The sequence below is a fragment of the Cupressus sempervirens genome, chromosome 4, assembly GCF_028749045.1.
Source record: "Cupressus sempervirens isolate cs-2001-9-10 chromosome 4, ASM2874904v1, whole genome shotgun sequence".
Classification (NCBI taxonomy): domain Eukaryota; kingdom Viridiplantae; phylum Streptophyta; class Pinopsida; order Cupressales; family Cupressaceae; genus Cupressus; species Cupressus sempervirens.
In genome coordinates this window covers 373713471-373735169 of record NC_143121.1, presented here as the reverse complement: position 1 = coordinate 373735169, position 21699 = coordinate 373713471, and the positions used below count along the sequence as shown (strand labels likewise).

The 21699-nt window shown below is 35.3% G+C and overlaps 1 protein-coding gene across 2 annotated transcripts in view; it reads right to left on the bottom strand.

Moving 5' to 3' along the window:
* Positions 1 to 10965: 10965 nt before the first annotated feature.
* LOC149561630 (glutamate--glyoxylate aminotransferase 2-like) overlaps positions 10966 to 21699 on the bottom strand; it is a 108582-nt gene continuing 97848 nt past the window's right edge. For both annotated transcript variants that reach the window (XM_089825212.1, XM_089825211.1), the window contains exons 11-14: positions 21521 to 21585; positions 11613 to 11704; positions 11360 to 11516; positions 10966 to 11240 (exon numbers count right to left, since the gene is read on the bottom strand). In XM_089825212.1, coding sequence (XP_089681338.1) covers positions 11132 to 11240; positions 11360 to 11516; positions 11613 to 11704; positions 21521 to 21585 — 423 coding nt within the window. In that variant the 3' untranslated portion in view covers positions 10966 to 11131. The remainder of the gene's footprint in view (positions 11241 to 11359; positions 11517 to 11612; positions 11705 to 21520; positions 21586 to 21699) is intronic.

Sequence of the window (21699 nt, the reverse complement as noted above, 5' to 3'; positions counted from 1 at the left end):
CATTCTCAATAATTCACTAACTCAAATGGAAAAAGTTAAGGGTCACAATCTTGGTTGGGTTCCCTAGTCTCCCTTTACAATGTTGAATGTTTATGAAGATTGATGCCCAATCTATTAGCAAGGTGGTTTTTGGGGAACTGAACCATTTTTTAATGCTCATTCTCAAACGAGGGTTCATGTTAAGGTTGACTTGATTTGTGACCTTATTGAAACCATTGACATTCAAGTGGGTGGAAATACCTTCATCTAGAAGGTTCTTTGCTTGAATTTGAGTAACACTTTCTTTTGGTGTTAGTTGATTAAGCATAAGATAAAGGATTGTGCTTTTGATGCACCTAGAAAGAAATCCCAAGGATTCTATTTCACAACCTCTAGAGAGAGCTAAGAAGGAAAAATGATGGAATAATGAGGCCCAAAAAGGAAAGAAATCTTCAACTTCTTCCCAAAAATAACCTTCCAGTTAACCTTCTCATATGTTGACGAAGGTTTTCTCCAAGGTTTTGCCTACATAAGTGGTTTCTATTTTGGTCATTCCTACTTCAAACCTTGGCCAATAGGGGAATTGTGCAATTGAGAGTAATTCTTGACCTCCTTAGGTCCACATTCCTTAGGCTACATTGGTGTTTTTAGCTTAGCCAACATTACGTTATTCTCACAACCCTTCTAGACATGTTGAGAATGTACTAGTGGCCTAGAGAACAAAAGACTCATCCTTGAAGGTGATGCTCTTTCTAGCTTCAAAACCAATTCATATTTTTTGCATAATAGTGTCTCCTCTCTCGGGAACAAGGAAGACATGAAATATTTTAGTTAATGAATTATAAATGTTTGAAAGACCTCTCCAAAGAGTATTAGAGATGTTCATCATCATGTTTTTGGCATGGATATTATTTGCCTCTAGGAAGTTTGGTGCAGGAGGACCTATCTATTTTTGTGTGAATTATATGTAATGGATGTAATAAGACTCAAAGGAAACAAATATTGTCAAATTGAGTCCATTTTAGATTCTGAACCCTAAATGTTGCATATTAGCAATTACAAGGTTCAGAGCCACTAATGGTGATCAAGTTGAAATTTGATGTAGTAAGGGTCAATCCTAGGTGGCTAGGTGTTTAGGAAGCTAATTTGATGATTAGGAACATTTGAAAGAATGTTGGGATCAAAATTGAGCAAAGTTTCAAAGTTGTTCAAAAAGTTGCAAAATTTCAAACTTTTGTAACTTTTGTGCAAAATATGCAAGCATCTAAAATAAGCCCAAGAATTAGTTGTAGAATAGGCCGTACTAATCCAAGTACATACTTAAGCCTTAGAAATTTGTTTTCAATCGATTTAGATTAATCAAGTCAGTTAGGGAGTTCTGGTATGCAAACCGTGTTCTCATTTTCTTGTTATTTTAATATTTTTCCATCTACAACTCAAAGTACATTGTAACATATTGCAAAGTCGATGATTGTAGTTTGTAGCCCTTTGAATTTGATTTCTACTACACTTGGTCTCAAGTCTTGAAGTACCCTGTGCTAAGAGAGTCATGTTTTAAACTTAAACAATTGTTAAACCCCCATAACATAGGGTTTTATTGGTCAAATGGCTTTTGCCAAACATTTCATAGTTAGAAATGGATATAGCTTTGTGGGATGATAGGCATGTTTGCATAGTTTCTACTTGTACCAATGTTGGACTTTCCAAGGTATTTTTCCTATTTTTATAGTGATGCCCTAGGCTGATCACTAGGTAGTGGTGAGCCAGGAAGCAAACAAGAAAGGTTGCTAGCAACATGTATTGTATTAAATGATTTAAGTTTAAATGTGGATTTAGGTTCTCTAGATCTATACAAACCTTGGGCAAGTATTGGTTCATAGAGGTGTTTGAATCATAGGTAATTGCAAGGCATTGTTAAAAACATGGTCTAGAAGTTGTCCTTTAGCCTAAAAGTTTCTTAGTCAAGGTTAGACCATTTGTAAGAAAAACCCACATCCAATTTTTTGATATTGTATGAAGCTCTCAGATGAGTGTCTAGAATTACTATTAGTTCTTGCGGTTATTGAAATGAATAGTTAAGTGCCAAAAATTTGACATGCTAGGCTAATTCAATTAGGTCTAATTAGGTCTCATGAGAAACTTAGCCAATTGGACATTTTCATTATTCCATTGGTTGAAGGGACTAAAATATAATTATTTGAATGTCATGAAGAGTCTTATAACTATAGAGTCCCAGTTGGTAGAGGACTTGTGGTGATTGTCTTTGGGAAGGACCACTTGTTAAGTTAGTTCTAGTTGTGTTATATTCACTATTTTAAGGATTTACTTAGGGATTCTTGGGGAGCAAGACATGTCCTTAGGGTTTCATTTCGAAGACCCCTTATATTTTTGAGCATTTAATGGTTTTGAGACCAAATTGGCTAGTGAAGGCTAGTAGTGAGAATATGGCAAGTTACTTTGCATCAAAGTTAAGATTGTTGGGTTCATGCTTGTTGTTGCATGACATATTATTTGGTCAAATAGCCTCAATTTTTCTTCTCAACACAAACCTCATCAAGGCGGTGTCACTACTCTTATTTACCCTCACTAACATTCTTTTGTTATTGATCATGGTCATTACTCCGTGCAAAGAGTTGTATGGGTTTTTCTATCAATTGACAATTATTTCTTTGGGATCATCAACATTAATGCACCTAATGATTTTTTGGAAAGATCACATCTACAACATTGGGTAGTGAATGCTCTACCACTAGAGAGAGAGGGAGAGGACTAGTTCTACCTAGTTCTATATGCACAATATATTGGATATTTTTTATCCCAATATCAATTATTGCCACCCTAGTGGGCTTTGACACAATTGGTGTAATTTTCAAGCTAGCTATGACATGATTTTTTAAAAGGCTTAATCATGTCATGACCACAATTCAAAAAAAAATGTTATCCAAAAATACAAAATTACTTCTCTTTTCACTTGTTGATGTGATGTTGTCCAATCATCACCCCATTAAGTTTCACATTGAATGAACAACTTGAATGTGTCCTTCTACAACATAATTCTACCTCAACATGCCACTACTACATCATAGGGCTATTATGGCCTACCCTCAAAGTATTTGGAACCTAGAGACCACACCACATCAACCCATTTGTTGAATTACAGTAAAATGAGGCCATCACTCACACTACAAGATTTCTCTGCATCTATGGTATGCAACTTGTCATGTACTACAAACATTTGTATGACACTAACACCAAGGACCTTTTCCTACCACAAAATCTCTAGACTAGAATCCCTTTAGCACGATCTTGCAAGTTTGTGTGACTCAACTCAAACACCATAAACAAATTGCGAACCATCGTTTTGCCAAAGGAGCTCAAATTAAAGCCAACCAAGCTTCAATGGCTTAAGGTGAGTGACAAAGCTTCAAAAAAGAAATTTCTAAATATAAGAGCTTGTCATAGCTCCTATGGATTAACAAAATTAAGGAAGATTAGTGAGTTCTCACTTAACTTCTTGACATTCTTCAAGCTTTTGTTTGACATTATGAGGTGTTCATAGTGTCGAGAAGCTCTTTTACTAAAGATCAAGATTTGAAGGATTGTGTGGAGGTTGTGCCCAATAGGCTTTTGAGGTCCAAGAGACTTTTGTGATTAAATGCTTACTATTGAAGACACCAAGGAAGTTGTCTTTTCCATGGAAAATCACAAATCCCATGGGTGTGACAGCTTTCCTTGAGAATTTTATAAGCCCTTCTAGTCTTATATAGGCCTTGACCTTCATAAGGTATATCTAGAAACCTTTCATTCATAGTCTTCGAGAGAAATCATTAACAAGGGAAATATAAATTTCATTCCCAAAACAAGAGATCTAGAGGACATCTACAATTGGTGACCCATTACTTTTCTCAATGTGTCTTACAAGATCATTCAGAAAGCCCTGGCTATCAAAATTATCATATCTTGTCTCTTTTTGTTATACTAGAGAAGACAAGATTCACTAAGCCTAGGTTCATGGTATACAATATCATTTGTTGTCTAGGAAGAAATGGAGTGGGACAAATGCTCCAAGCAGGGGATAATATTTCTCAATATTGACTTTGTTAGATGTTATGATCACATTGAGTGACCTTTCATTCTTGCCATGGCAAAAGCCTTGGGGTTTGGACCGAAGCTCATTCACTCTATCTAGATGCTTTTTGGCGATCCGTCTTCTTGTATCAACATTAATTGTTGCTGATTTAATGCCTTCAATTTGTTCATATCTATGCACAAGGGCTATTATAGAGCTCCTTCCCTTTATGTGCTTACTAATAAAGGTTTTGGGTACTTGCTTGCAGTTGCAATCTCTACTGGCCTTATTAGAGGAATTTTTTTGACTAAATCACCTTCTGAACTTATAAATGGCCACTTTGTCAATAATTCTTTCCTTACTCTTATTGAGGGGTAAGAAAATGTCAAGTCGACTCTCTAGTGCCTTGGCACTTTTTCTTGGCCTCTAGGTCTATTATACAAAGACATAAAAATCAGTCCTATAGGGATTCCTTTATGTTAATGCCACCTTGAATTCTCCAATACAATTGGAAGTGGACAAAACATGGAGAAACCTTCTGATTTTTTTGCATTCCTTTTACCTCCCAAGCTTCACTAATGGACCCATGGAATGTGGTCCTAGCTCAAATTGAGAAAACGTTAGCATACTGGATCACCAAGCCACTTTTCATGGCTGGAAAATTCTAGATTTTCTCTAAGGAGTTGGTAGCCACTGATGTGTATTACTCTTCTTGATAAACTCCTTCTAAGGTCACATATATGAAGCTAGAAAATCTTTTGCAAGACTTTCTCTAGGCTTCTGGTGTTGACTCTCATGGGTTTCACAGTCACTTGGGAGTATTGTTTCCTTCCTAGGGAGTCTGGAGGTTTACGCCTCTTTTTTTACTTAGAAGCAATGTTTATCTCTTTGTGCCAAATGGGTCATTTGTGCCCTTGTCGATTATGAGGCTAGGAAGATTCTTTTTAGGCATTGTATTATGACAAGTTTTTTGACCCATAGACTTACATGGAAGGGGATTGGTTTTCAAACCCTTCTTATCATGAAAGACCCAATTCTAATCCATGGTAATTTTGTTTCCAAAAGCACATGGAGAGCCTATGAAGTCATTAAACCAAGCTTAGTTGTGTATGAGATGGGTTTCATGACGGGTTGTCCATGAACCAACCTAATATTGGGTGTTTGTCATTTCATTCACAAGGGCTTCCTCTTGCCAAGATCTAGGGTATTTGTGCTCTAGGTTTTCATATATTTGGCATTCAAATGCCTAAAGATAGTTTCTCCAAGAATACTCTAAACCTTCAGTCATGGGATGACCTTAATATCCAATTTCATCTATCTCACCAATATCAAATAGACTTATGACCTATTGGTCTTAGTGTTTCCTTCATATATGTTAAATAAGCTTGGCATTTAGTCTATCAAGCCCTTGTAGAAGGATTAAAAGTGGTGTCCTTGGAATCATATTTCTAATTATAAGTCTAAGATAGGTTGTCACTAGCTAGTTCCCCATTTGCCAATTTCGCCAATGGTCACCAATCTTAACTAGTGCTAACATTTGTGATTGTCTTAAAAATCCCAGAGACTTCAATTTCTTACAGTTTGGTTAACGACCATGGATACTAAGATTACACACTTTGCCTAGTGTACATTTGGGCTCCAAACTCAAACATTTTGGGGCTTCTAACCCTAGGTGCCATTTTTTTGGAAAACCTAAAACTTTTCTCGACATCTTTTGGTTTTGCAAAAGAGATCAATTGTATTGGAAGGATTGGAAGTGGTATCCTTGAACTTTTCTTTTGTCGATCCCTAGTGGAAGGATTGGAAGTGGTATCCATGGACTCCTCTTTCCTATTACAAGATCAAGATGGGCTATCATTGGTTGTTTACCCATTTGTCAATGGTCACCATTCTTAACCACCACTGGCATCTATGGTCATCTTAGAAAGCTAGGAGACTTTGATTTCTTACAATTCAGTCCACCACCACGAATCCCAATATCACACACTTTTCCTAGTGTATACTTTTCTAGGGGTCACCTATGGGTTCCATACTCACACATTTGGGGATTCCTGGCCCTAGGTGGCCTTTTTGTGTGCAACCTAAAACTTTTCTCCACATCTGCTGGTTTTTTAGAAGAGCTTGACAATATTAACAATGTATACATGATTTTTTAAACCTTTTACATGAAAGCCATTTTCTTGCAACATGGCCCTACTGGGTAATTCTCCTAGGCTTCTCTTCAAATTTTTGTAGATTGCATGTTTTTAGAATGACTCTATGGAAAGATAGAAATGTTGTTTTATTCACTTAAAACTTTCCTCATATAAATGTTTCTATGTGTACACTAAATCATGTATTATCAATAATGTGATAATAGAGATCCAAGTACAAGCGAATGAGGTTTCTCTAGAGGTGGCCCATCTGTAGGAGTTTCCAGAGTGTCATTGGTTTCTTCCTCCAGGGTTTAGACTCCATCTAATAAGTTCCATCATGGTTGTTGTTCATGTCTTACCTCTTAGCATTATAGGGGGTTATGTTGGTTCTATTGCTTTCTTGGTTCAATGGAGTGAGCTATGTATTTAGTATTTGATCCTATGTACTAGACAATTCCAGTGACTAGATACCTATACATTTCGGTGAGATGGATCATTTACCATATAGACATTCTTTCATTCCTATTTTTGGAGGTCATGAAGATACCTTCCATCTTCAATTGATCAGCTCTTTAGACTTAGTCTTCTCTACCTGGTCATGTTCTATATAGTGGATGTTCTTTAGATCAACAGTTTGGCAGTGTTTGCAGTTTCATGATTCAGTTATTTTCTTCATGATCACCTTTTGTTCCTATCTTCCAAAACATTCCTTAGTTCGGAGGCTTCTTCAATCCTTCACTAGTTCTTTCAGCATTATTTCCATCTCTTTTTGGAGTAGGTTTTTCCCACGTGGTTTTCTCTAATTCTCATCTTTTTAGAGATTTGATTGTGATTGGGTATCTCATCAAGCCTTGTTGCCAATACCCAAATTTTCTTCCAATAGTAATTTATAGGTTTTTAGCTACTCCCTAAGTTTATCTTAAGGGGGGGTGTTAGAGTAATAATGTATTTTCTTATTAATTAAATCATATTGATTTAATTATTAAGTCGCTTACTATCTCTAGTTTACTTAAGCTAAACTTTAGGCATCTAATAACTAATTCTTTTATTAATTATTATCATGCAACCTAAGTTTTACCCTGTTAGGACTTTGATCTCCTTTTATAAGGATTGTTCTTTTTGTAATTTATTCATTCACTTTTGATAATAGCAATTTCTCTTTTTGCTCATCAAGAATGTCTCAACTCTGAATTTGTGAATTTCAGCCTCCATAGTTTTTTGCTTCTCTTTCTATGAAAGTTGTTTGCATGCACGTGATTCTTGGGAGCTATGGGGTTGATCTTTCATCAATTTCAACATCCTAAATATCAAGTTGTATGATATTCACTAAATACTCAAAATGTTTATAAGGTATCTACACATGTATCACTCTATGATACTTATTATAGGAACATTATAATCATGATTTGTTTACGAATGTTAATCAACCCTAATATATATATATATCTATACAATAAAAGACATAGATATCTATCTCTCTGTTGATATTGATTTACATGATATAATCTATCATGATCTGCTTAGACATCAATCATACGACTAGAAGGTTAGACTATTGTAAGATTATCACATTACTGTAGTAACCACAAACAAACATCAATGAAAGATCATCGCCTCCATGATGTTTCCACAAAGTTGTGTAGTAACTCACATGACATCCACTATGAACATTTCTAGAGGGTTGAACAAAGGCTTTCACCTCAAACTTCTCTCTCACAGAGAAGGATGCATTAAAGTACATCTCAAGTAATAATTGATAACGTACAAAGTTCACTTTAGCAAAAGTCTTGGAGAAACTATCAGTTGTCAAATCTTTAGTGGTAATGTACTCTAAATGAATAGTGTTTCAAGTATCCATCTACAATTTAGGTATCCACATAAAGGCCTTTTAATCTGCGCATATGGAACATCACTTCATGAATCATAGTCCTTTGATAGCTACAATTTCTTGACCATTGGAGAATCTATCTCGAATGGTCTACTCCATCTGAATAAATATGATCAAGATCCTCAGAAGTCAACTAAAACATATCCTCTATCTGCGCCTTCTGTTATGAAAGCATACCTTGATTCATAGTAACATGAGTGAATGTACTAAACTGTGGGTTTACCCCCAAGTTTGGTTACATCAAACATCCATGCTAAAGTGGCTCCCTTTTGAAGCTCCAAGTTCATTCACCAACCTCTTGATTTCCAAGTTTACCTCTAATGGATGTGCCAGACTCCCTCTTGTTATAGAAGGATACTCATAATTCTGATCATAGAAGATATCTTATTCCAATAGCCTCACTTTATCTCGCATGAACATCATATGACTTCTTTGGGGCTACTATCATAAGATTGAGTCCCGCACAATATTTGGAAGCTTGCCTGATGTGTCATTCTTCTTTTCTTGTAAGAACATCACTGAAGATGATAGATAAATGTAATACTTAAGAATAATAAATACTTATCTACACATCAACATCCTTGATACAAGTTGCTCCAATGAAGGTCCATATGCATCAAATCGGAAAATGGCTACATATAAGCGTTTGTCAAACAATGGCCAGTATATAAGCAACCGTTATGGCATTTCTTCACAGTGAAAATAAATGTAAAATTCAGATTGAAGGCTAGCAAACTTAACATATATGATATATTGTATTCGCATATCAAGTGACATCATACAACTTCACAGCTGTTGGAGATCATACCAATGCAATCTTTGTGTTTCACTCATCATGTCAACGATATCCATTATCACACGCAGTACAATGAAAGCATTTACAATGATATCAATACTCACAAATGGCATTAATCAATATGCTATCATGTCAGTCTTCATTCGGTCTGAGTCATACATCCACTTCATATACTGAGAGATCATATATATATATATATATATATATATATATCATTGGCAACTTGAATATTCAAACTTTGCATTCATTCGGAGATCGATATGTGATCATTCAACAATACAAGCCTGCAGACTTTCGATTTCTGGAGGTGGACGATAAGTCAAATCCTTGCACAACACACACACAAATATCTGACATAGATCCAGCAAGACCAAAGGGGAGAATCTATCTGCGAATTTGTACTACCACTTCAATCCTATGCACTGCCACAACAATGTAAAATCAAACTGTTACAAATCACAACCTTCAGCAGTGAGACTGCTGCTGAGGATGCAAAACATTTATGTTTTTCGCTGCTAGAGATTATGGTGATTGCAGCCTCCAAAATGCTGATGATAATTCACAACCACAAAGAAATGAAATTATATAGATCTTTGTAACACCATAGGCATAGATGCAAGTTGTATACAAAGTTGGGAGGTCATGGCAGCCAATGATAATCTAAACTCTTGGATGAGTATTATCTGGCTGGAGTAATTTGGTTGATGGTTAAAGTTTATTCTTGTATTATTCTTGCAAAAGTGTACAACACCACCCAAATGTGCAGTCTTGTCTTTGATATAGATTCAGCATGTGCAGATGAATGAGTGACAATTAGATGGTGTTGCTTCTATCCGCAATGCAGACAAGAATTTCTATTCACAACTTTCGGAATATAAATGTATAATGGAAGCATTGTTCATTCGCTGTTCTGTTCTTATGTGTCCTCGCCCAAAAAATATACGTGCTGCATTTTTATCTTCTCTCTCTTATGTCTGTGTCAAGGCTTCTATAGTATGCTCTATTCTGCAGAATTGTCCTTATACAATCTCTGTTTCTTATCTGCTATTCATTATCTGCTATCCCTTAATACAAATGTATCTTGTTTTATGATCAGATTAGTAAGTAATATCAATTTTCCACAGCTATTATATCTTCCTTGCTATCAACCTATATGATAGACATCAAAATTATATATACTGAATATGTATTTCTTAGTATATGTTCTGCAATATGTTTATTATCTTCTGCAATTTAAATACTATCCTCTGTGATTGGTATATTGTCTTCAATGAGTATCAATTTCTTCTGCAATATGCGTATGTTATTCTCTACAAAAATTTTGTGGTCTACGATCTATGCACTATCCTCTTCGATATACATATGCAGCAATAACTCTATTATCTTCTACAATCAATATGCATCTCTGTTATTCTCTTCAGTAAATGTGTCACTTTTATGATTTTCTATTACTGCCTGGAGTATCATTTGTTGCTGACTGCATCCCTTCAAGTCTTATTCTCTCCTTTCTTACATTTGCAGCCTGGCCCTGAAACCATATTAAAGTATGATCTCTCTTGCATTTATATTGACGACAAGCCAAGGAAAGACACATCCCTTCATGGGACATGTCTATTCATAATTATGTCATTAATATAATGACAATTATTTATGATTGTATATATATAATTATATACATACATACATATTTAATTTCTTCAGCATTACATAATATTTATATTATATTATACTATATATGTGTGTGTGTTAAAGTATATATATATATATATACACACACACTATTGTCTCATAGGATTTATCCAACAGAAAACTATAAAAATATCATCACAATTCATCAAAATATGCAGAATTACTAATTTAACAAGCATGTAATTTGTCCATTTGATCTCCCAAATAAATGTCTTAGATGAATTCATGAAGTTAACTAGTTAGAATTTACATCTGACGTTGCTGATCGCTGATCAAAACATTAAAAAGATTGGTGTAGCTCACATACAATTCATTTACGCAATTTATCCTCCAAATTTTCAAAATGATGTAATGTAGCCTTTACAGAAATAATGTGCGTTTTCAGAAAAATCCAATGAGGCTGAGTAAATTATAATGGATAAAGATTAAGAATACTCTTCAATATGTAAACAATCAAATAACAATTATGGGTCAACTTATTAACATTTCTCAGACAATTTATCAGAAGGCCATACCAACAGTAATAAATTAAGAGAAGAAATTGTAGAATTCAAAGATAGCATGTTACAATAACTCTAGGCTTCATATTTGGTCATGAAGTCATCATTAAATTTCTTAAAACTGGCCATTACTTCAAGAATATCTTCTTCAGCTGGTAAAATTGTTGTTCTTAAGTGGAAAACCCTGTACAAACACCGAATAATGCAGGCTAACCTTTAAGCCATGATGGGATTTTGAAGACACACAAAGTAAAAATAATTGTACAATGCTGGCAGATAAGGTTTAAAATTAAGATATATTACCCTTCCTTTTGACCAAATCCTGATCCAGGCACAGTAGAAATTCCTGTGGCATCTAGTAAATTGAGACAGTAAAATACATCTGGATCTTTTCCAGCTTCTTTTGCAGCTTCTATGGCTTTGGGTGGTAGCTTCAATTTTGGGAATGAATACATAGCCCCTAGATCAAATATCCGTAATGTAATATTAGTAACAACACATGTTCTAAATTCTTCAGCAGCTGTTATAGTTTCCCAACTGATAGTTACATACTAACCTTCAGTGAAATTGCACTGCACATTCCGACAACTATTAAATCCATCAGTCATTATGTGGGCTCTTCTCCTCATTGACTCTAGGATTCCTTGGCTGTATGCATTAAATAAAGCCATTGTTAAATTATCATCGATCAATAACTGCTGAAAATACATGTGAAAGTAGGGTGTGACAAGTCAATGTAAGCTTAATTACTTCAGAGGTGGAAGAAACAATGAAGTCCCTTCTAAGATATGGACCTTTTTCTTTTACATCACTGTGTTTGGAAAACGTCTGGGTGCATGCGAAGTACAAGTTACTGAATCAGACTTGTATCAAGAACTTATTTAATTCTAGTGATTTGAGTCTGCAATAATTGAAAAGTCCTAAAAGAAACAATAAAATTTGAAATAATGGTCCCACGGAATGTTTACCTTTTGGAAGATAGTATGCATTCAAGCAATGTCCATGAAGCAGAAAAGGTACAAGGAACAAAGAATGACAAAATGTGGACCAATAAACTCTCAATATTCTACAAAAATTTGAGTTCGTGTACTTCCTAAATGGGATCCATACTGGATTCTTAATAAATTATAAAAAATAGCTATTTCAAAATCCTAATCAAACAAAATTCTTCCCTACAACATTGGATTGTTTTTAGTAATTGATGTTGTTTGACCTTCCTGTGGGTGTGACAGTTTGTCTCTTGGACAGGTAAGCTGATGTGAAGTGATCCTTGGAAGCATGTTTAATGTGTTGCGTAGTTCTAACATAATGAACGTGTCATATAGACACCATTGGTATTGAGCACCAACTTAAATTGCTTTGAAGTAAAAGTCACTTAGAATGATATGATGTAATAACCCCATCACTCAAAAAAGATGTAGAATGATTTGATATAAGAACCCCATTGCTCAAAAAAGATGTCCTTGTCCAACAACCTGGAAACAACACACAATTCTTATGGTAGGAAGTGTTTCTGAGCAAAAAGGGAAAAAGAATTAATAAAGCTATCACTGCCTGAAAATTGAGATTACTGCTGGAATAAGGTTATGTCCGCCTAAAGATTGAGATTATCACCGCCTAAGAAATATTGCTAATAACATGTTGTTATGACACCCCAAGGAAGAGAACAAATACAATTGGAAATTGTACTAAATAAATAATGCTGTTAATAGCTGTCCTGAATTGATTAGATGTCTTTTGTCATTCTGTGCTTGATCTGGAAGTTATCTCCTTGCTTGAATGTCATTCTGTCTTCTGTCAAATGATTTCTGTCAGAATAAATTGATGTCTGAATGCTTCGATGGCCTCTTGTAATGATTATTTCTCTAACTTAAATATCTCCTTAACGTGCTGAAGGGTTCTGTCCCTTAGGCAGTTCCTCAAGAGTGGTGTTTCTTCCACACACCTTTGTTTATTTTAATTGTTGTTTTACTTATGTCAGATAGCTACCTTAAATCAAATTATTTATAATAACAGCTTATGTTCATTGTCTTAATATTCCTTATTCGATCACTACTTTTGCCTTTTTAAATGCTATCTCTTTTCATATACTTGGACAATTCCATTTATATGGCTTTGTCTGGAATGCAAGGGCAGTTGGCCAAATCTGGTTTATTTTATTCATTTATGTAATATCCAAAAGGATATTTTTCCGCAATTTCCTTTCACAGAAATTTTCAGATTACAAACAGATATATAATGCAACATAACCAGCAAAAAAACAGTATAATACTCATGCAAAATATCTCAGAGTTTGTTATTGCCTTGTAAACCAACTTCAGATTTTTTATTGTATTATTAATCAGCAATACAACAACGTGCATAGAGTGTCCAATCTTACAAACTGTAACAATAGTCAGATTGGAGACATATAGAAAGGAACTTGTAACCAGAAAGTGGACTCTGATGTGAATCCACCTCTAATGCTGAACTGAGTTGGTGTCCAATCTCAGGAGCTCAACCTGGAGGTTTTTATCCTCAGGTTCCGAATAGAAAGCTGAAAGCTCTCCCAATATTTTTCCAAGAGAAACTCAAAATCTAATTCCAAGATGACAAACCAAGCCCCCTCAAAACGAATGAGACTTCCTCTTCAAATGCTCAAGAGTGACTCCTCAGATTCTCATTATGTCTTTTGTCTTATCTCCCTTTTGTCACCTTTTCCCCTTTATAATTAAAAGAGACTTTTTGAACAATTTTAATATAACTCCAAAGTCACTTTTAATTATTTTAAAAGTCAGACTTGTAATTTTCTAATGTCCCCAAAAAGGGGACATTACAATTTATTTAAATTCAACCAAGGTAGTTATTTATAATAATAATTGTTCCAGGGAGTTGGCTCAATAATCATTTCATTATTATTTAGATTATTCAGTGGCCTTTGGCCTTGAGGATTAACCTCTACTTCTGTAGTAACTGGGGGCATGGCACAATGAGAATTAGAATACCACATTATGAAAATCATGCTATGATATTGTCTTCATTAGTGGGCTCTTGTATCTATTGTTAAAGCTTGTTGTTAAAGCTTGTTGTTCTCTCAAATAAATCTAAAGGACAACCAACCATTTGGAAGAGTAATCCAAACCAAGTCTATCATGCTTTTTGTGCATTGTGTTAGAACAACACTAGACTCATCCAAAACACCCTTTTATTACCATAGTTGATCAATTTGTTGTTGTCATCTAGAATGTGGTCTTGGTGCACTGCAAATGCCTTTTATTTTGGTACTCAGGTGTTAGGGTGAACTGTGAGCAACTAAATTCCAAATGAAATTTTAGTGATTGGGTCTACTGATAGTGTAGACTTTTTGAAAGGGATACTGTTTACTACCATTGGGCTAAGTTAACAATTCGGATGTGGATTTGCAAAGTGGGGACATGGGATGTGGGGAATTTTTTTTTTGATGTGGATGTAGAAGGAAGCATATATAGATATAGATATAGATATATAATATGCAAAGAAATGCAAGAAATATACAAAAGAAATCATTGGATAGTATGACTATGATACTTCATCCTTTATCAAAATTCATATTGTATGCACTTTTTCAACATTAGAGTTTAGACAATAAGTTAATAAGTTCTAATTGGTCACATTCAAGATTCCAACAAAATAAAAACTTAGTTCATGATTGAAGATTCAATCAACTAATATGCATCAGAGTCTAAATCATAAGGATTCGCAAGAAAATCCACCTTATCATCATTTCCAACTGCTAAAAGATTATTTGAACCAAAAATTGTTCCACTTATGCTAGATGCACCGCTTGTCATGCTATCATCATCAACACCATCTCCGAGTGTATTAAGATCATGAAGTGTTGCATCCAAATCTGCACACTCGGGGCTACATCCCAAAGCTTTTTTGTCCCTTGTAATGATCATTTTTACATTACAAAATACGCAAGTTGGTGTGCACAAAGACCAAGTCCTTATCTTTCTTGGAGCCCAATCGGTTGTGCTTTACTAATGAATAAAGGAGTATTTGCTCCAATTCCTTTAGGCAACAGAAGAACTAGCAACCTAAATGGTGGTCACAAAATGTACAAATGAGAAGCAAATTAATTTTAAAGAATGTGTGAAACACTAAATTCTAGAATGCAAGTGGTAAACATAAAAGTTCAAAACAAAAAATAATTAAAAATGTGCTTGTGATAGGACCTTGATTGCAAGAGGTTGATTCTTGAAAGGTTGACCATACATGTACCACCGTGTGATAACTCCTATTCCATTTTGGTCATTTACTGCAAATGGAGAATTCTTTGATCTTGATGCAAACAACCCCAATTCTAGCCTCACTTTTTCATGCATTTCTTCTAGTGGGGAAGAGTCTTGTAAGATCTTTGTGGAACCCCTCAACAACCTCCTCATATGCAAATGGTGCAACTGGTACAACTCTACCTGGCATACCAGATACCTCCTCACTATAGTACCTAGGAGATAAGGCATATGCAAGGAGGTGTGATGGGGTAGTCATCTTCTCCCAGCGATGGTGGATGGTTGCTTCCACTTGATTGCATAAGGCTTCGCTTTGTGTGGGGTCACTCTAATGTGCTTGTATAGAATGTTTTACATTCTCAACCATGGTGTCCATGCCATCATTCACATTCCCCTAGCAAGGTGTATCTGTATTAGAAAAGAAGAGTATAGTCATGATGGGCTCAGTGAAATCCAATACATATACGACACGAGCTCACCAACTATCATCCAATACCAAATCCCTAACCCTTTGGGCTCTTTTTGAATTTGAGGCCTTCCATATGCCCCATTGATTAGAGGTGACCAATTGACTCAATGCATCTTTTACCTTGAGTCATCTAATAAAAATTGTATGAGATGCAAAATAGTTTTCAACAAGGTAAGCAAGTTAACAATATGTCAATTGACAATAAAATTATAAATTTTAACTAAATTACAAATCCATGAAATTTAGTAATTTCAAAAAATTAATTTACCTTCAGAAACTCCAATTTGGAGTATGCTCTAAAAATGGATTGTAACATGTGTTGGTTTGTCACAAACATTTGTATCTCCTCCCCTTCTTGGTATATTTTCTTCACTTGATATATTGGGTGCCAATCTTCTGCATGACTAAGTTAAGGGAGTGTATGGTGCATAGCGCATGGGGTCCATAAATTATGGTCATACTGACTCTCAACCAAAGAACCCGCACCCTTGCAATTTTTGGCATTGTCTTTGACCACCTATACTACTTTCTCACTACCCACCATCTTGATGGCCTCAATGAGAATTCTAGAAATCAATTGGGAATCCTTTAGTTCTCACTGACAATGAATAGCCTTCAAAAACATTGCCCCTTCGGGGGACACTGCAATCACATTAATTAGTGGTCAGTTTCTTGTCTCCTTCCATCTATCTGACACGATAGTTAGACCTGAAGTTTCCAAGATTTTTTGATTGGTTAAAGGTCTCTCTATATGTGTCTTCTCTTGTTGCAATAGAGTCATACACACCTTTTCATACCCCACGCTTGCGTAATCAGTTGGTGCTTCTTTGACTACTGCCACCATTTCCTTCCAAAATGGTGATCTCACCAAGTTGAAAGGAAACCCATTCACATAGAGGCAATGTGCAATAGCTTCATCAACATAGTCTCTTGACTCCATTTTAAATGTGGTGTGCAATGAGCTTCTTTTTCAGGTTTAGATTCCCACTTCCTCAACCTCTCCTAGTACAGGTACTTGCAAGAATGGGTGTTGGGAGGATACAATTGGTTTAGTGGATGAATGCATCTTGCTATTTGAGGATGGAGGTTGATAGTAGATTTTTTGTATCTTTTAACCAATGCATCAACTACTTCTAGTTGTCTTACAAATGAAACAATTTTTGCATTGGTCATTCCAGTACCATTTTTTCCTTTGCACATTCCACATCCTTTGCTAGTAGGGATCATAACATCAATCTTCACCTGAGAATCTGAGCTATTGAAAGGTTCTCCTTTGTTACTTTTACAATAATTGTACTTCCAATAGTATAAGCCATCTTCTGAAACCTGTGATATCCTTGTTGTATGTCTCCACAAAGGAGATCCTATATCAACTTTGAACTTATCAGTCTGTTTCTCTCCTCGCCCTCCCACTAAACTTTGTTGGCTACCACTAGCGGACATTCTTGCAAACTAAAATCTAGGTTTTTGCAACCTATAATAAGAAAATAAATAAATTTTAATTAGGAAAACAACAATGAACATCAAACGAAAAAGAGTAAAGAAATGAAAAAAGTTACTAAAATAGATACCCAAACTTGCTTCGTTATTTCTCTAAACAAAAATTGAAAAAAAACTTCAAAATTTTGAAAAAAATCATCAAAAACTCAAAATAAATCATCAAAATAACCAAGAATGGGATCAAACACTTACCTTAAATGCTTAACTTGCCTTCACAATGTAATGGACACCCAGGAATGCCCAAAAGCTGAATCAACTGCTGAAATTATATTAATTCTAAAAAATGCTACAATCAAGTACAAAGAGATGTATTCCAAAGGCCAAACTCTAAGGGAATGACGTCTAGAATGTTACAATAGAGAATGAACGTCCCCTATTGCCAAAAAAGAGTGTGATTCACACATCCAAGCTCTTATCAAATGCAAGTCATAATCATCCGATACAATAATTCGATGATTAGCAATGAGACTTTCAACCCTATTTATCCTTTTCTTCATCCTTCTAGAAGGAACTAAAACATTAATTAATTGCAAGAGCTAGAAGCTTCCTCTTTCCAATAATTAATGCATTCTCTAGAAATCCCTCCCTAGCAATAATTAATTAAATCACGAGAGGCTTCCGTCCTTCCAATAATTAATACATACCCTAGAAACTATTAATACAAAGTCACCTTTTAATTTTAATTGAATGACTTTAATTTTCTTATCCTCCACTTAGACTTTGGAGAACGTGAAGGCTAAAACATGGGATCATTACAAATCCACCCTCCTTGAAATTGCTTGTCCTCAAGCAATTAAGTAACATAATGAACTCCAACCTCCACCTAGATCCCAATTGAAGTAATATGTGATATCCATATTAAACAAACTACAAATGAATATCATTACGACCAACCACATGTCCTGCAAGTTAGCTCCCAAAACTTGTGCTAATGAAGTATAAGTCTCAATGTCACCAGAAGGCGGCTCCATAGAAGAGCTATGAAACCTCTTCCTCCCAACTGCTACAACACAAAACTGAATCTTTGTAGATGGTGAAAACTGAGCCCAACTCCACTCAGGTGAATGATCAACATCAGCCTCAAACATTAGATTGTCATAAGACAATGTTGTATCCATGTTGAACATAGTACTATCCCAAGAGTGAACATTAACACTTTGTTGATCGATAGTATAATATGACTCTGTCACTATATTGCTCACCTCATTAGCAATAACAAGTGTACTATCATCAGAGTACGCATCTACAACTGCATGCATACTGCCAAACTCCTCGTTGGATGGTTCAATTGACATAGAAGTGGCTGCTGATATGATAGTATCCTTGCATTCTTCTAATCCCACATCGATGGACTCCATATCACCATTATCATAGCTAGGTGGCTCTATATGTGTCTCGATCCCACCTGATGAAACAACTTCTTTTTGCACTGGAGCAATATACAAATCTTCAATATTGATGCCCATCTGTCTAGCCATAAGTTGCAACATCATATCCATTCGCCTATTATGCTCCTGTTGCATCTGCTGCCCCTCCTCTAATGAACTAAGTAACCTAAGCATTGCATTTTCTTGATCTGGACTGGTATACATTTTGTCAAACTCTTTTCCTTTTATCTCGCTGTTCCAAATTCCCTATAAGAACTCCACAGGATGGCAGAACTAATAGCTCTGATACCACTGTAATGGATACCCTAGAAACAACTGTGATACCACTGTAATGGACTTATAGCTCTGATACCACTGTAATGGACTTATAGCTCTAATACCACTGTAATGGACTTATATCTCTGATACTACTGTAATGGACTTATAGCTCTGATACCACTGTAATGGACACCCAGGAACACCCAAAAGCTGAATCAACTGCTGAAATTATATTAATTCTAAAAAATGCTGCAATCAAGTACAAAGAGATGTATTCCAAAGGCCAAACCCTAAGGGAATGACGTCTAGAATGTTACAACAGAGAATGAACGTCCCCTATTGCCAAAAAAGAGTGTGATTCACACATCCAAGCTCTTATCAAATGCAAGTCATAATCATCCGATACAATAATTCGATGATTAACAATGAGACTTTCAGCCCTATTTATCCTTTTCTTCATCCTTCTGGAAGGAACTAAAACATTAATTAATTGCAAGAGCTAGAAGCTTCCTCCTTCCAATAATTAATGCATTCTCTAGAAATCCCTCCCTAGCAATAATTAATTAAATCACGAGAGGCTTGCGTCCTTCCAATAATTAATACATACCCTAGAAACTATTAATACAAAGTCACCTTTTAATTTTAATTTAATGACTTTAATTTTCTTATCCTCCACTTAGACTTTGGAGAACGTGAAGGCTAAAACATGGGATCATTACACACAATGCAAAATGGAGACCAAATGAGAAGAAGCTGCAAACAAAGTTACAAAATGACTTGTGAATGCTTCAACATTCACCTTTAGAGTCATTCCAGGGTTTCCTTACAAAGGAAGACCTAAAAAAACAAATTAGAGAACATTCAAATAATATCACTTAAGTTGTTTGGAAAATTTGTAATGTTTTATGGGCACTAGGCCCGTGGGTGCGTCCGGATGCCCTATGGAGACTTTCCAGAAACCAGCCATAGGCTTACGAGAAGCCTCCACAGGGCATCCAAATGCATCCGACATCCGCCCCCTTCTGCTTTTGCTTCGAGCACTTACCCGGATGCATCGGTGACTTAGCCGTTGGGACTAACTTGATTACGCAGAGAAAATATTGCACAAGGAAACTACGATAAGCAATATCAGAAGAAAGTACAATCACAATGACATAGCAAAAAGATCGTCTGTTTTATTTCTCAAGTGTAATGTATACAATATGACAATGCTCTCTCTCAAGGTAAAATATTAAAAATATAGAATTAGATGGTTGGTTGAGTACCAACCATTGACAAACACACACAACCACTTGGAAGTAATTACCATTACACAGCCAATTAATTATTTACTAACTACTATGTTTTTTTCCAGGTGTAGCAACACTGCCATCTACAGACACAAATAGTTTTATGACTGTTTTTCTGTAATTGTAATGGTTTAAAGAGGATTTTCCTTTACTATTTACTGTTCTTGTGTGACAGATTTACTATTCTTGTTTTTAAAGTTCTATGCCATGATTCTGGGAATCTGTTAAGTTTTATTAAAAAATGGCACCTCCATCTAGCCCCATCTCCTATTTCAAACCTTAGCCATGGTATTGGTAGTTGTCTCCAAGTAGCCTCATCTCCTGATGATTGCAATTAGAAAAGTTTACTCAAATGGATGAGCCACCCTGATTTTTATCAGAACAAAAATTTAAAGCATTGCATTTGTGGGTTGTTTTTCCTAAATCAGAATTTCTCAGTTTCAGTATTTCAATTTTGGTTTGTAGGTGTTGATGGGTTATTTTCCCTATACAATACGGTTCTAGAAGGGGTGCTGAAATTTTCACATCTTGTATCTATATTTATATCTGTACTCTAGAAATTAAGATTTATGCTATGTTTGTCAATCAATCTAAAATGGAAATAATAAGCTTTGATTTAGCACATCAGATGTCTCTAACCATTTGTGAATCATATCTATTATACTTAACCTTCTCTTGTACAAGTCAGTCATTGCTACCAACTTAGCAAGATCAACTTATATTCTTAAATCCCCTTGTAGAATAGTGTTTCCCTTGTGCTATGAGAGATTATGAAATAAGTCAATGTACGCAAAGCCCTATTAATTATGAAAGTATATTGGGAAGATATTACTGTTTCAATAGGAGAGTTTATTGGTCATGATTTATAAGCCCTCTACTTTGTTGAAGTACTTGAGGATTCTTCACAATGAAATATCTTTGCTTAAGGTCCCATAGAATCAGAGGTGTCACTTCTTAGACGTTGCTTTACTGCACATTACATCTCTAAAATGATATGATTGCTGGATTCTGTTTCACTTATCAACATTTTCTTAAATTCTAATGAGAACTATGAACAACCAGAATATAAGCACATTCCTTTGTGAAAACAAATCTACCTACAAACTTCTATTGTGTATTGCAGTCCCAATCATAACCTCCCTAAGTAACGGGCCAGACAAATGAAAATAAAGATGATTAGATTGTTCTAGATATTTTGCTATAATGAAAATATTTTAAAAACCTGTGAAAGTACTAAAACATTCACCATCTGAAACAATTATTCAAGAAAATGTGAATGCAAGACAAACAAAAGTGCTAAATCATACCTTTCTGAAATGAATTTTGCATACGAGGTATCACTAGGCTTTGGTGGGTTAACCATCAATGCTAGCTGAAAGTATCAGGGACATTCAAAATGAAGTCAGAAGGAATCTCTAAAAGAGGCCGAAACCATAAAAAAACACCCTTTGCTTAATTAATAATCTTCACAACTCAGGTATTATTT